Source organism: Bombus pascuorum, chromosome 1 (genome assembly GCF_905332965.1).
Source record: "Bombus pascuorum chromosome 1, iyBomPasc1.1, whole genome shotgun sequence".
NCBI classification, from domain to species: Eukaryota; Metazoa; Arthropoda; class Insecta; order Hymenoptera; family Apidae; genus Bombus; species Bombus pascuorum.
In genome coordinates, this window is record NC_083488.1 from 27,846,364 (window position 1) to 27,861,601 (window position 15,238).

At 33.7% G+C, this 15,238-nt stretch overlaps 1 protein-coding gene across 1 annotated transcript; it reads left to right on the forward strand.

The window, feature by feature from the left end:
* Positions 1-334: 334 nt before the first annotated feature.
* LOC132916032 (uncharacterized) lies at positions 335-8,542 on the forward strand. Its single transcript, XM_060975776.1, has 3 exons — positions 335-1,183; positions 5,176-5,383; positions 5,517-8,542. The coding sequence occupies exons 1-3, from the start codon at positions 335-337 to the stop codon at positions 7,697-7,699; spliced, it is 3,240 nt and encodes a 1,079-aa protein (XP_060831759.1). The 3' UTR covers positions 7,700-8,542.
* The last annotated feature ends 6,696 nt before the right edge of the window (positions 8,543-15,238 follow it).

Sequence of the window (15,238 nt, forward strand, 5' to 3'; positions counted from 1 at the left end):
AGACGAATTACAAAATCGTATCAATAATCTAAAACAACTCGCGAAACACTTAAAAGCGTTAACACATACCCGAAGCAAACGAGGTTTACTCAACATCATAGGTTCCGTATCGAAAAGTTTGTTCGGAACTCTCGACGATGGCGATCTTACGCTCATAAACGAGAATATGGACAAACTATTCGATGACAATAATAAAATCAAAACCATAATAGCGAATCAAACAGCACTTATTAGAAAAATTGTAAACTCAGAAAATCTAAACCACTTAGAAAAATCACATAGCGATATATTAAAACAACAATGACAGGCAAATATCGATAGATTTATACTTAAGATGATCATGAAACTCGACACCGCGATGCAAACTTTACACTTCCAATTAGATGAAATACTTAACGTCATGATATTAGGCAAACAAGGAATAATTAGTCCAGAAATACTCGACTCCGATGAATTTCTAGAAAATTACGCCAAGATAATAGGTAACCGGATGTACAACACCGCGATCTCTGCCAAAACCGAACATTTTCAGTTTATACTCGACATCAGTGATCTTCAAATCTTTACAATAGGCGACAAAATATTCTTCAAAATCATAGTACCTTTAGTCCCTAACGCAGAATGGAACATATTACAGATATATCCTATTCCGAGTAAGAGAAATGGAGTATTTTTTGCTCCAGTAGTTGAACATCAGATATATTTAACTTCAGGTCTTTTATTTATGAACACTGATATCGAATATCTCAACAAACTTTGTAAGAATCAAGCCGGAACCACTATATGCAAACAAACACTACCAATTCATGACAGAAACTCAAAAACCGATTGTCGCAGCGAAATAATAAACTTCAAACCTCACATTGAACATTGCCAAATAACTGTACTTAAGATCGAAGACATTAGCTTTATACCACTCAAAACTAGCAACTGTTACATTGCGATACCGGCAAATCCGATAGAAATAGACACAATTTGCCAAACGAAACATACTTTGCAAAAACTTGACAAGCCTTCTATCACAAGGGCCAATACATCTTGCGATATACTGTACAAAGCCGAACACATGCGTATAGGCGAAACAAAAAACGAAGTCAAATACGAAATCAAAACAAAAACCCTAGCGCTCAAAACAAACGATAGTTTCACTCATCTGTTAGATAAACTCCAGCGAGCACCAAAGGTAATAGACAATTTACAAGGCTATAAAATATATATATTTATCGTATATTATTACTTTATTATATTGTAAATAATATCATACACTTATGTAATTAATAATCGTTATTTGATAGTAATAATGATTCGAGTAATTAAAAAAATACGCTTTTACGTGGTGCATTAATGTTACTCCCCACGTATATCAAAAGAAAGGAAGTCAATTTCTTCGCCTGTCACTATACTGTATATTAAAGGAAATCTGCTTTCACTCTCATGTCTCGCGGCCTCTAGCTTACTCTTTTTATGATTACAACACTATAATCCTGTATAATTATTTTAAAATGGTTGATATTCTACACATTATTTCTTCCCGAAATATGTTATAGATTATATTCTAAAACAAAGAAAAATATTTAAAGTGAAATTATTAAACATCTACGATAAGATACTAATACGGATTAAACAGTAACATGCTGGAAATTAAGCTAATCATTATTATTCATTTATCAAAGCATTTGACATGTTTCACACAATAATTATACGATATATTTTCTTCTTTTAAAATTTCCCGTGTATAGAAAGTTTAGCGATTTTGTAAGTTCATTGAAGCTTAAATATTGTTCTCTTCGCATTCCCCTTTTCCATATAATTTTTCGATGAAGTTTCAAACTACCTCTATTATGTGTAACATTTATTTTTTTATTTATACCTATGGAAATCTTGATAAAGTTTTGCGAGAAAAAAGTAGAACACACTGCATATATATTTGGTATATTACATTTTATTACACCCTATACATAAATATTGGACTGACAATGACGCAAGTACATAATAACGGTTCCGTGGATACCTGCAGTCATACCCGTAAATAATATTCTTACCTGAAACCCATCGAAATCGTCTTTTGTTCTATCGTCGTCTTCTAGCTTGATTAGTCCCGTTATGGCACAAGGTAGACTCTTCACTACAAATAATACTGACAAATCACATGGGACTGTATTGTCATTCTAAACGATCTTTAACAATACGAAGGTATTACTATGTTATACTAAATCTTCTTTAACACTTGTCGTTTAAAGAAAAAATAATAATTGTTCCTTTCCTTTTGATAGATGGGACGCGACGGTTGCACGAGATCGTGGTGGAATGCTCGGAATACTCTTCGTAAAACGAGACTACAGTGTTCAACCGAAGTGAACTCCCCACTTTGAAATCTCCCTCCATTACTTAACGGTTTGAATTCGCTGCTGCGGTGGAGGCACCACTACGATAGCCGAGGAGAATGCATTATTGTCACTTTCGCGTTTAATTCGCGCGGAAATCGAGAAAATGTTAGAAAGTTTAATAAGGACTGTATAATAATATAACACTTTCTGAACTCTTTGTCAACTTCTCTTCAACTATAAATACATGATACGTAATAATTACAAAAATAATGGAAATACAATTGATCATGGCGAAAAAATATCCATCTTTTATACTCGAGAAGATGTTACGGACATTTATGATAACACGCATCGACTGTGAATGCATCAAACTTTAATTAAACAATTATGCAACGGGTTATTGCCCTCGATAATTCTTTACACTCGTAATTATCAATTATCTTCTAAACATTATGAACTTTCTCAACCAGTTTCACTTATTATCACTCTTTTGTAGGTTATCTTAAACAAGGTGTTGTATAGACATGTGAGTTATATGCACATGCAAATGTATGTAAGCATTCTTCAACGGAGGTAGACATTATAATTTTAATTAGATGTTTCAACAGTTATTAACTTGAAATAGTTCACTGTTGCATGCAAATCGTTCTCGTTACATATAATTAGAATAGCATATACAAAGTTTGCGAAAATGCAAAAAAGATAATTTATCGATATGTTTAAGTATACAAATGTTTATTTAACGTAGAGGAAGTATAGAGCAACGAATATCGACTTTAACGCTGAACGGTAAATTTACATGGACAATGAGTACAGAATAATTTATAGAAAGGACCTAGGTAAACATCTTGAATAATTTATTGAACTTTGCATCTTTGACTATTTTATTGTTGACAACGGATTAGGCGACCGTGCTTGTACTTTTATCCTAAATCCTTCTCCCTTGTCCTGCAATATTTGCATTGTACGAATAGTTAGTTAAATAACCACCATAAATCATTTAATTCCGTCTTAAACATATACAAAAATTGTTAATTTTTTTTTACTAAATCTTATTTCATTTATTTAGCTTATATATAGTAACATTATTTAATATAGCAAATATCCTTAATTAAAATTATAAACAATAACGACGATGAAAACGTTGCGTGGAAATTTAATTATTCCGTCTTTAAAATTTTTTCAAACAATTTATATTACTTCAAAAAATGAGATTAAAGTACGAACACTGTCTATATCTTCAAAGACTTTTTAAGCTTTTTTTAGATTTAAGTAGTTTCAGTTTTAAGACTTTAAAAGACTTCCCGCTCAATATCAGAAAATAAACACATTGTGACTTGCACGATTTTGCATAAATATATGTTACGTATAGACTCGATCTTCATACAGCATTCAAAGGCACTTAATAAATGAGTAACGAGTATTTTCAAAAAATTGTCAAGAGTTAGTTACACACTCCCTTCGATTATTATTTTCATTTCCCGTATCATCATATGCGTTTGATGATATATTCGTAAAATACTCATCGCTACATTCAACAAATTCCAGTTTCAATTTCTAATTTATACAATAACTAATACTCAGCTTGTCGAAGACGTTTATGACAGTTGCCGATGTTCGATACAACTGAAAAATTTGTAAACAAGAAGAGTGAATCGACGTTTCGTAAACAGAAGATTCACGATTCACGCCCTCAGACGTTCACACTTGGTAAACAAAAGCCGAAGATTCAGGATTACGATCTAAAAAGTTTTAAGAGAAATTTTGAAGCGGCTTACTACACCTTACAATTTTCCAGTCTGCACATAATGCAAAAAGATATGAAAATAATAAAAGTTGTTCTTGCATTATTTGCAAGAAAAGTACCCCGTGTCCAAGGTAAAACAATTAAATTTTTCCATTTTCATTATGGTTACCGTAACTCCTAATAAAAGCAGGTAAAAGTGCGATATAACATTTGTCAGCAAGCTACTTAAGCAAGTAAGCTACAATAAAACCTCTAGAGGAAATTCCGTTGTTCTTCATTTGCAGGTACGGGATCTCTAAGCACCCTTCGGGGATTCCTAGAAACTGCAAATAACTGTACTTGGAAATAATAATCCATGTTTAATACTCGTCTTGTTCCAGAAGTGGGGGAATTTGGATCCAGTCGACTATATAAGGGAACTCGCAGAGGGTTGACATGTCATTTGTGGGAAAGTGAGTTGGAAAATAGATTTTCCGTTCTCGTCCTTTCGATTTCCGGGTGATTTTTACTTGTTCGTGTTAGTGATAATTGTTAATTGAAAATGGCAATGGAGTGGATTAAACATAATATGCTGTTTCTCGACAGAGATCGCGTAAGTTGATTTTATGAATTTGAATCTGCGATTACAAATTTCTTCCTTTTTAAATGGTTTTCTTATTCGAAATGTACTATTTGTCATACTTTGTAACTGACATTCTGTGATTTATTTTGACCTCGAACCGATTATCGAATATACGTGATACAATCGAAGAAAAATTACTTTTTAAATGATTTGTATAATATGATTTTAACGGACTTTTGAAAATGTATAACTTTAATTAATTCATAATCAAATTTTGTTCAGCTTCGTTGAATAAATTTCTCAAAATTCACTTGTCTCCCCTAGTCCTTTACTTTGCAATTCTGTTGCATTTCATACATTCAATACGTTAATTATCGTTACTCCTTTGCAACAGAGTATCAACTATATTATCAATTAATTTGCAGTCAGCAATATTAGAACGTCGAGGAATTTTACGTATACATGATTTTTATTACAGAATTAAGTTTTATTTGATTTGAATATTTTAATAATTGTTGTTTCTTATTTTCCTTTAATAGAATAGGCGATTGACGGATGCCGAAGTGAAAGTTCAGAAGTCCATTCAAAAACTTTCTGTCCCAGATTGGTATGCAAAGAAACGTTCGAAACCACCAAAGATATTAAACGCCATGCCGATTGAATATCGTGTACCATTATGGAAGAGACTTACTCTTAGAAGAAAACGTACATCAAATTCATCGTCTTCCGAGTCAACAGGTATTTGTTAATGTTCGATTCTTATGAGAATGTAGAGATAACAAATGACAGATTTTTGAATTGTAAGTCATGATCTTTTTTTTAAAGAAGTATGACAGTTATATTGACTGTGTTATATTAACAATATAACTTTGAATTTCAGATATATCTCCACACGTGAAGGAAAATGTAAAAGAGAAAACTAAGAAAGCCACACCGCCTACAACATCCAACAAGAAAAAAAATTGTCAGCAAATGTTATCAGAAACTAAAAACACGAGATCCCCGACGAAGTCTTCTTCATCCAAGGAAGAAATTTTAGACCTGGACACTCCGGTAATGAAGTTCCCTAGAAAAATTCCCAAGACTTTTCCTGAAATATCGCCTTCTAGAAAAATCCATAACATAAATATCGTTTTACCACCCGCTCCGAAGATTGTATTATCAAAAGAGATCGAAGACATGTGTAATGACGACTATAGCAGTGACGAGAGTAAAGAGACGTCTGTTTTAAAGGAACGACCATTTAATGTTGATAGGACTACTAAGATTGAAGATTTTAGAAACGCCGATGTGATAATACACGCAGAAAGAGATAACAGACAAAAGAAGGTCAGATTTCAAGATTCCCAAGCTGTGACGACTCTTTTAAAAACACTAGAAAAGCCAAACATTGTCAAAGATGATGCTATATCTACTCCAACATCCTCTCAAACTTCCGAAGTTGAGACGACTCCATTAAGTACGCCAGAGGTGGAGCCAAAATTGTTCAGATATCGTGCCAAATCTACTCCAACATCCTCTCAAACTTCCGAAGTTGAGACGACTCCTTCAAGTACGCCAGATGGAAAGCCACAATTCATCGATCTTCGTGCCAATTCTATTCCAGAACTGTCTCAAGCTTCCGAAGTTGAGACGACTCCTTTAAGTACACCAAATATGGAGTCAAAATTGTTCACATATCGTGCCAAACCTACACCAACATCCTCTCAAACTTCCGAAGTTGAGACGACTCCTTCAAGTGCGCCAGATATAAGACCAAAATTCATCGATCTTCGTGGCTGTTCTATTCTAGAACTGTTTCAAGCTTCCGAAGTTGAGACGACTCCTTTAAGTACGCCAGATATAAGACCAAAATTCATCGATCTTCGTGCCAATTCTATTCCAAAACGCTCTCAAGCTGCCGAAGTTGCGACGACTTCTTCAAGTACGCCAGGTGGAAAGAAAAAATTCGTCAAACTTTGTGCCATTTCTATTCCACAACGCTCGCAAGCTTCAAAAGTTGTGACGACTCCTTTATATACGCCAGATGGAAAACCAAAATTCATCGATCTTCGTGCAAATTCTACTCCGAAACTGTCGCACAAAGCTTCCAAATTTATGACTTCTTTAAATACTCCAGTTGTAAAGCCAAAATTCTTCACTCTTCGTGCCAATTCTACTCCAAAATTTTCTCAATCCCGCCTACGTTTATCTTCTATCATCGAAGATAAACCAAAAGAGAGGATCCTTTCACCGAGCATACTGGAGAGATCCTTGATTTTCGAAAACAAGTCAATCAATTCGTCGAGCAAGTCTGAGAATATTCGAAGATCTAAGAAGATATCTCCGAATCTTCTGGAAAAGACGTTTATCTTCGAAAATAGATCAACGCACAACAATTGCCAAGAATCAAGTAACTCCACAGATTCCGTGGTTCCGTTACGGAGTAAACAATTGAATCGCAAGAAGAATATAGTTCAAGAGATCGTTCGAGAATTAGATGAAAATATGAGAAAATCGTTACAGCCGCATCATAGTCAAGATGATAAAGAGAACTTTGTGAAGCAAATAGTGAACGCTTTGGAGAATGGAGACATTTCTAAAATGAGAAGCCTATCAGGAAGTTCTATGAATGACGAAGACAGCCCCAGCGAAACTGAGACAAAATTCTGCGTCGCATCTCCTACTTCCACAAACTCCCCCAAGGATACTGATTACAGTGATTATAGCCGAAAATCGACGACTCTGAACAGCGACGTCGATCAGCCATTGAGTTTTGAACACTTCAAAGATGGCACGTTGAAAGACGAAGACGAAGAGAAAAAGAAGAAAGATGCTGAAGATGATTCTGTTCATTGGATATCCATACTTAAATGTACACTATCAAGAAGTAGTTCTCCATTGAGCATGTTCTCCAAATTGCCTGGCGATGATCAATCTCCATGTATTAGTCCGATTAAAAGCCCGAATGAAGTTGAATATTCACTACGAACAAGCTGGGGAGCTACTTACAAGACGAGCAACAGACTCATCAAGAAATTGTTCCGCGAGACCGCAGTGATAGATTCGGGATACTCTGATTAGAGTGGATCTTATTTTTCGACCATTGAGTTCTTCCCACAGTAAGGAGTGTATCAAAAATTTTTGGTAAAAACTTATTTACTTTCAATAGTCATGAGAGAAAAATGTAGGACGCTTTACGAGTGATTAAGTCGGAAAAAGTCAAAAGAGAGGAATTTGCGAATTATTTCATGATTCAATTTGACGTAAAATGTAATCTAATTGCCAGAGAATTTGTTTCTAAAATCGCGGATATTTGCTTCGATACTTTCCAGATGATGCTGCCAGTGACTTGGTATAAGGAGTATCGTGTCTTCCGAGTATTCTGTAAATATAAAATAATATTGTAATATAATAAAATTATATATAGTATATGTATATAATAAAATTTAATGCATGCGTATGTAATGATAGGTATATTGAATATTGTAAAGACCGGAAAGATCGAAGTAACATTGAGAATATTCATATTTTTCCGAACATTTTGTTACATTACGTATTCAACAAATTGGCGGTAAATAATTTTCAAATTCATTGTAATTCAACTTTGATATCTAGTTTTCTTTTCTTTTTTATTGTAAGCAAGTGATTGATCGAAATAATGTGATTTTATATTTGCTAATGATATGAACGAAGTCTTAATATTGTTGGCATTCCGTAAAATTCGAATTTGTCTTCCTCTTTCAAGTCGAGCTCGAATCTCTTAGAATAACGAATTATTTTAATTATGAATGTTCAATAGTTTCACGCATATTATACGCATACGAAACTGTATTTCCTATATCTATCTAATATTTTCTAATATCTGAAAATAAAGAATTTGATTTTTATTGGTTTTTACCGATAAACAACTAATTTTTTCTAGGAAAAATATATTTGTATCGATATTATTATCGAAATAATGCATGGATAGTATAGTAAACTAGTTTTATTTCACATTAAATATACTTTTCAGTCTGACTAGGACAACGTGAAGGCACAGTTGTGATGTTCAAAGCTATGCGAAACATAAGTGTATAAAGCGGGTTTTAAGATATTGTTTCAATGTACGTGTTTGATGAAACATAGTATTGTTCCTTATATATACAATTTGTTCATGTCTTCAATGAAAAGTGTTTTCTCTGACAATTCGAACAAATGCCAGGATACTCGGCGATAGTCGCTGATCGCTATATAGAAATAAATTGTCTCGGCTAAGAACTTATTTGGAAATTTTCTAATGGAAAGGTAGCTACAAAAGAAAGAGAAGCTACAGTAAACTACCTACAAAAATGTTTGTAATGCTAGATAATAGTTACGTATATAGACCACTTTTAACGTTCCTATATTGATCTTTTTTTTTTTTAACTATTTCGCGTTAAAAAAGACACTGGCAAAACTTTTATAAATGTCAATCTAATTTTTTTTCTTTGAAATGCTACAAAATAAGTATTTGCTAACATATTTCAGAATCAATGGATTCATTAGAATCCTGAATGCGACGAAATGTATGAATGAAAATTAAAACGCAATGGAATGTTTAATTATAAGATTGAGTTTTAACACTGACTTATTTGCCATCCAGTAGATAGTGTCTACTACTATGCACATTCTTTTACATACTTTTTCCAATGGCGACTTTGGAAATAAAGATTACAACTACACAGGAGGAACAAGAGGGAACAATTGTATTGAATGTTCTGTATGACTTATCTCAAGGAAGAAGCTAACATCTGTTTACATTCCAAAATTGTCAGTTATATATTAGGAAAGCTATTGTTACACAGCTTCAACCTTTATCTTTTTATTGATGTAAATTAATAAGATTCAGACTCTAAGTGTATCCACGCACACACTTCAAATATCATGTGACAAGAATAACTTGCAGAAGTATCATTGATACTGAGTACAAAGTTCATTTCTTCTCTCGTATTTACAAAATTGAAATAAAAATGTAGATGCGAACATTCCTAAAATCTGTTCTAATATTTAATTAATGAACGGATGTTCGCCTTAATCTACAAATCTTTCAATCATTTCAATTATGAGTAAGTTTCGTTTATTGTTGGCTATTTCATCTTTGAAACTTTAGTCTCACTTACTACTGAATATTCCAAAAACAATAAACAAATAGATTAATAAAATTACAATCTCGTCGTTTTAGTGCATGTTAAAGTTTTGAACAATTTACAATAAAATTTATAATTCGCAAATAGAATTGTTATTTCAATTGCACCATTTAAATTACATTACTATTATATATAAATGTTCCTAAAATATTATATTGTTTAAAAATTGAGATCGCAATGTTTTCAGTTTTTCTATTATAAAAAAATGCCCCTGTTACTTTCTAAAACCATAACTAATGAAAATCAATAGTGATTGCTTGTGGTTATTACTTATCGCTGATTGATAATATTAGGACGAAAAAAATTTTAAATGTCTGCTATTTTAAAACGAACATAAGGGTGCTTTTATGATTTTTTTTTTTTGTACTGTTTGATAAACAATCAATTTCTTCCTATGTTAACTAATATATACTGAGCATCTTTTAAATATAATTTGTATTTCTGCCAATGATTTAATAACATTTAAAAAAGTATGAAATAAATTTGTACTGTATTTAGTTGCTTCGAATATTTTAGGTTATAATTAAATACTGAAATCATAATAACGTATTATAATTTTTTATAAAGAACTGATTTATTAAAAGATGAATACATTTATATTTTCATTATACTGTTTAGTGACTCTCGCTAATTAACTGAATGACAGTATCGCCAATAACAATATCCCTTGTGTGACATAATATCAATCGAAATTGATACCACTGAAATGGGATAAATGTATGTATATATAAATGTAAAACGAGAATTGGAAGGAGAATGTCATTTTCCGTGTGATGGCGGTATCGCTTTTGAGTTATCTAACGAGAAGATCATCTTATATTAGGACTTTATAATAATAATAACATTTACCATTATATAATCATATGCACAGCAAATTGAAGCTAACATAGCTAACATATAACAGACTCCAAGAAATACACAGCATCCTCCACACCACAAGGACACTATCATTACAATAGAATGCCATTCGGTTTAAAGAATGCACCTGCAACATTTCAACGCATGATGGATACCGCGCTAAGAGGACTCATAAATAAACATTGCTTCGTATATTTAGACGACATTATAATATTCGGACAGTCTATTGAAGAGCACAATAGCAACCTCGCGATAGTATTGCAACGCTTACGCGAACTCGGACTCAAAATACAGCCGGACAAATGCGAATTTCTCAAACCAGAATTAGAATATCTCGGACATATAGTAACCGCCGAAGGTGTAAAGCCAAATCCCAAAAAAATTAGAAGCCGTTAGCAATTTCAAACAGCCACGTAATCCCACAGACATCAAATCTTTCCTAGGATTAGCAGGTTATTACCGCAAGTTCATCAGAAACTTTTCCAAAATCGCGAAACCATTGACCGAACTTACAAAAAAGGAGACACCATTTCATTGGACAGACAAAACCCAGGAAGCATTCCAGACATTAAAAGACAAACTCTGTTCATCACCCGTACTAAAATTCCCAGACTTTGCAAAACAATTCACATTAACGACTGACGCCAGTAACGAAGGTATAAGTGCGATCTTATCACAGGACGGACATCCATGTTGTTATATTTCGCAAACTCTAAACCCACCGGAACGAAATTATTCCACTACAGAAAAAGAACTTTTAGCAATAGTATGGGCCGTGAAACGCCTCCGACAATATCTGTTAGGCCGGAAATTCCTCATCCGAGCCGATCACCAAGCGCTAAAATGGCTACAGAACTGCAAAGACCCCTCATCACGCTTGATGAGATGGCGATTAAAGTAAGAAGAATATGAATACGACATAGAATATACGAAAGGAAAAGATAATACTGCAGCCGACGCACTATCTAGAATACATGTTCTGTATCACGATTGGGAAAAATCTACCGACGTGTTATCCAAAATCCTCAAAATGACTCCAAACCGTAAATCTTTCTACCAATTATCCAAAACAGAGTTAGGAAATTACGACAGAACCGAGTAGTTAACTAAATTAAACGAAATTATTCGTACAAACGAGAAGATAGGTATAGGCGACGACAGTTTCACAGAGACCGAGAAGAACGCGATCAAACGAATTTTATTATTCCTGAACGACACCGTAAAAGAATTAAATTTTGCATGGGAACCAATCCAAACATATAGCGACGAGAAAATAGACGAATTATTAAAAGAAAATCACGATTTAGTAGGATACCCCGGTATACAAAAGACATACGACCGCATTCGTGAACGGCACAGAGTACCAGATTTGATGAAACGCATACAACAACATATAGAATCATGCGACACCTGCCAAACGTCTAAAACTACACGTATCAGACCGCGCGAAGAACCTTGTATCACCGACACACCCTTCGAACCAAACGATAAAATTGCTATGGACTTATTAGGCCCACTGAAAAAGACGAAGAAAGGCAATCAGTACATTCTATCCATACATGACGAACTGACAAAATACTTAATACTCGTGCCACTAAAAACTCAGCAAACGGAAACAATTTGGAACGCACTCTTGAATCACTACATTTACATCTTTTCCGCTCCAAAAAAGATACTAACCGACCGCGGACAAAATTTTATATCTAGTTTGATGCAACAGTACAAAGACACGTTTAAAATCAAACATATCAAAACGACATCTTTCCACCCACAAAGTAACGGATCATTAGAGCGAACACACGCAGTAGTAACAGACATGTTAAAATCGATACAGCGAAATTCGGATGAGGAATGGGACGATCAACTTAACTTTGTATGCCTTGCATAGAACACAATGATACACGACTCCACTGGTTACACGCCGTTCGAACTCACATTCGGACACCAAGCCAATCTTCCCTCCACGATATCCAAGAATCCCCAACGCACATACGCAGACGAAGTCACGTTCCGCAAAAAAGAATGGGACTCTAGACTCCAACACGCTCGCGAAACGTTGATCAAAAGTAAACAGCGATATCAGCGCGATCAAAAACGTAAAATTATAAAACCTCAATCAGTTTTCAAAGAAGGAGACTCCGTCTTAATATATAACGATCATAAAGGGCATAAACTTGATGTGGAATGGTTAGGACTGTACACGATTGATAAAGTATGTACTCCATACTATTTGATTCAAAACAAAAAAATACACGGTAATCGTTTAAAACCTTACTTTCCAGGTCGACGCTCCTCTTTGCCGGAATAGTATCCGCGCAAATAAATATTACCCCATTAGAAAGAAACTCTGTATTCGTAGAAAACATAGGAAAAGGATATTTGTACAGCGATACTGCCAATGTTATAATAGGATTAGTCACTAGCGACATATACGAGCAGATAAGAACAACAGAATCATATAAATTAACAATAGACTCACGTGCAACCAGCAAAGAATACGCTGAAGAGTTAGACGAATTACAAAATCGTATCAATAATCTAAAACAACTCGCGAAACACTTAAAAGCGTTAACACATACCCGAAGCAAACGAGGTTTACTCAACATCATAGGTTCCGTATCGAAAAGTTTGTTCGGAACTCTCGACGATGGCGATCTTACGCTCATAAACGAGAATATGGACAAACTATTCGATGACAATAATAAAATCAAAACCATAATAGCGAATCAAACAGCACTTATTAGAAAAATTGTAAACTCAGAAAATCTAAACCACTTAGAAAAATCACATAGCGATATATTAAAACAACAATGACAGGCAAATATCGATAGATTTATACTTAAGATGATCATGAAACTCGACACCGCGATGCAAACTTTACACTTCCAATTAGATGAAATACTTAACGTCATGATATTAGGCAAACAAGGAATAATTAGTCCAGAAATACTCGACTCCGATGAATTTCTAGAAAATTACGCCAAGATAATAGGTAACCGGATGTACAACACCGCGATCTCTGCCAAAACCGAACATTTTCAGTTTATACTCGACATCAGTGATCTTCAAATCTTTACAATAGGCGACAAAATATTCTTCAAAATCATAGTACCTTTAGTCCCTAACGCAGAATGGAACATATTACAGATATATCCTATTCCGAGTAAGAGAAATGGAGTATTTTTTGCTCCAGTAGTTGAACATCAGATATATTTAACTTCAGGTCTTTTATTTATGAACACTGATATCGAATATCTCAACAAACTTTGTAAGAATCAAGCCGGAACCACTATATGCAAACAAACACTACCAATTCATGACAGAAACTCAAAAACCGATTGTCGCAGCGAAATAATAAACTTCAAACCTCACATTGAACATTGCCAAATAACTGTACTTAAGATCGAAGACATTAGCTTTATACCACTCAAAACTAGCAACTGTTACATTGCGATACCGGCAAATCCGATAGAAATAGACACAATTTGCCAAACGAAACATACTTTGCAAAAACTTGACAAGCCTTCTATCACAAGGGCCAATACATCTTGCGATATACTGTACAAAGCCGAACACATGCGTATAGGCGAAACAAAAAACGAAGTCAAATACGAAATCAAAACAAAAACCCTAGCGCTCAAAACAAACGATAGTTTCACTCATCTGTTAGATAAACTCCAGCGAGCACCAAAGGTAATAGACAATTTACAAGGCTATAAAATATATATATTTATCGTATATTATTACTTTATTATATTGTAAATAATATCATACACTTATGTAATTAATAATCGTTATTTGATAGTAATAATGATTCGAGTAATTAAAAAAATACGCTTTTACGTGGTGCATTAATGTTACTCCCCACGTATATCAAAAGAAAGGAAGTCAATTTCTTCGCCTGTCACTATACTGTATATTAAAGGAAATCTGCTTTCACTCTCATGTCTCGCGGCCTCTAGCTTACTCTTTTTATGATTACAACACTATAATCCTGTATAATTATTTTAAAATGGTTGATATTCTACACATTATTTCTTCCCGAAATATGTTATAGATTATATTCTAAAACAAAGAAAAATATTTAAAGTGAAATTATTAAACATCTACGATAAGATACTAATACGGATTAAACAGTAACATGCTGGAAATTAAGCTAATCATTATTATTCATTTATCAAAGCATTTGACATGTTTCACACAATAATTATACGATATATTTTCTTCTTTTAAAATTTCCCGTGTATAGAAAGTTTAGCGATTTTGTAAGTTCATTGAAGCTTAAATATTGTTCTCTTCGCATTCCCCTTTTCCATATAATTTTTCGATGAAGTTTCAAACTACCTCTATTATGTGTAACATTTATTTTTTTATTTATACCTATGGAAATCTTGATAAAGTTTTGCGAGAAAAAAGTAGAACACACTGCATATATATTTGGTATATTACATTTTATTACACCCTATACATAAATATTGGACTGACAATGACGCAAGTACATAATAACGGTTCCGTGGATACCTGCAGTCATACCCGTAAATAATATTCTTACCTGAAACCCATCGAAATCGTCTTTTGTTCTATCGTCGTCTTCTAG

What these genes read in the sequence shown, in the direction of transcription:
- LOC132916032 (XM_060975776.1), top strand. Translation starts at nt 335, where the DNA reads ATGATCATGAAACTCGACACCGCGATGCAAACTTTACACTTCCAATTA. An exon ending in AACTCCAGCGAGCACCAAAG is followed by an intron (nt 1,184 to 5,175) that starts GTAATAGACAAT and finishes TTCCTTTAATAG; the next exon opens with AATAGGCGATTGACGGATGC. An exon ending in CGAGTCAACAGGTATTTGTT is followed by an intron (nt 5,384 to 5,516) that starts AATGTTCGATTC and finishes TTTGAATTTCAG; the next exon opens with ATATATCTCCACACGTGAAG.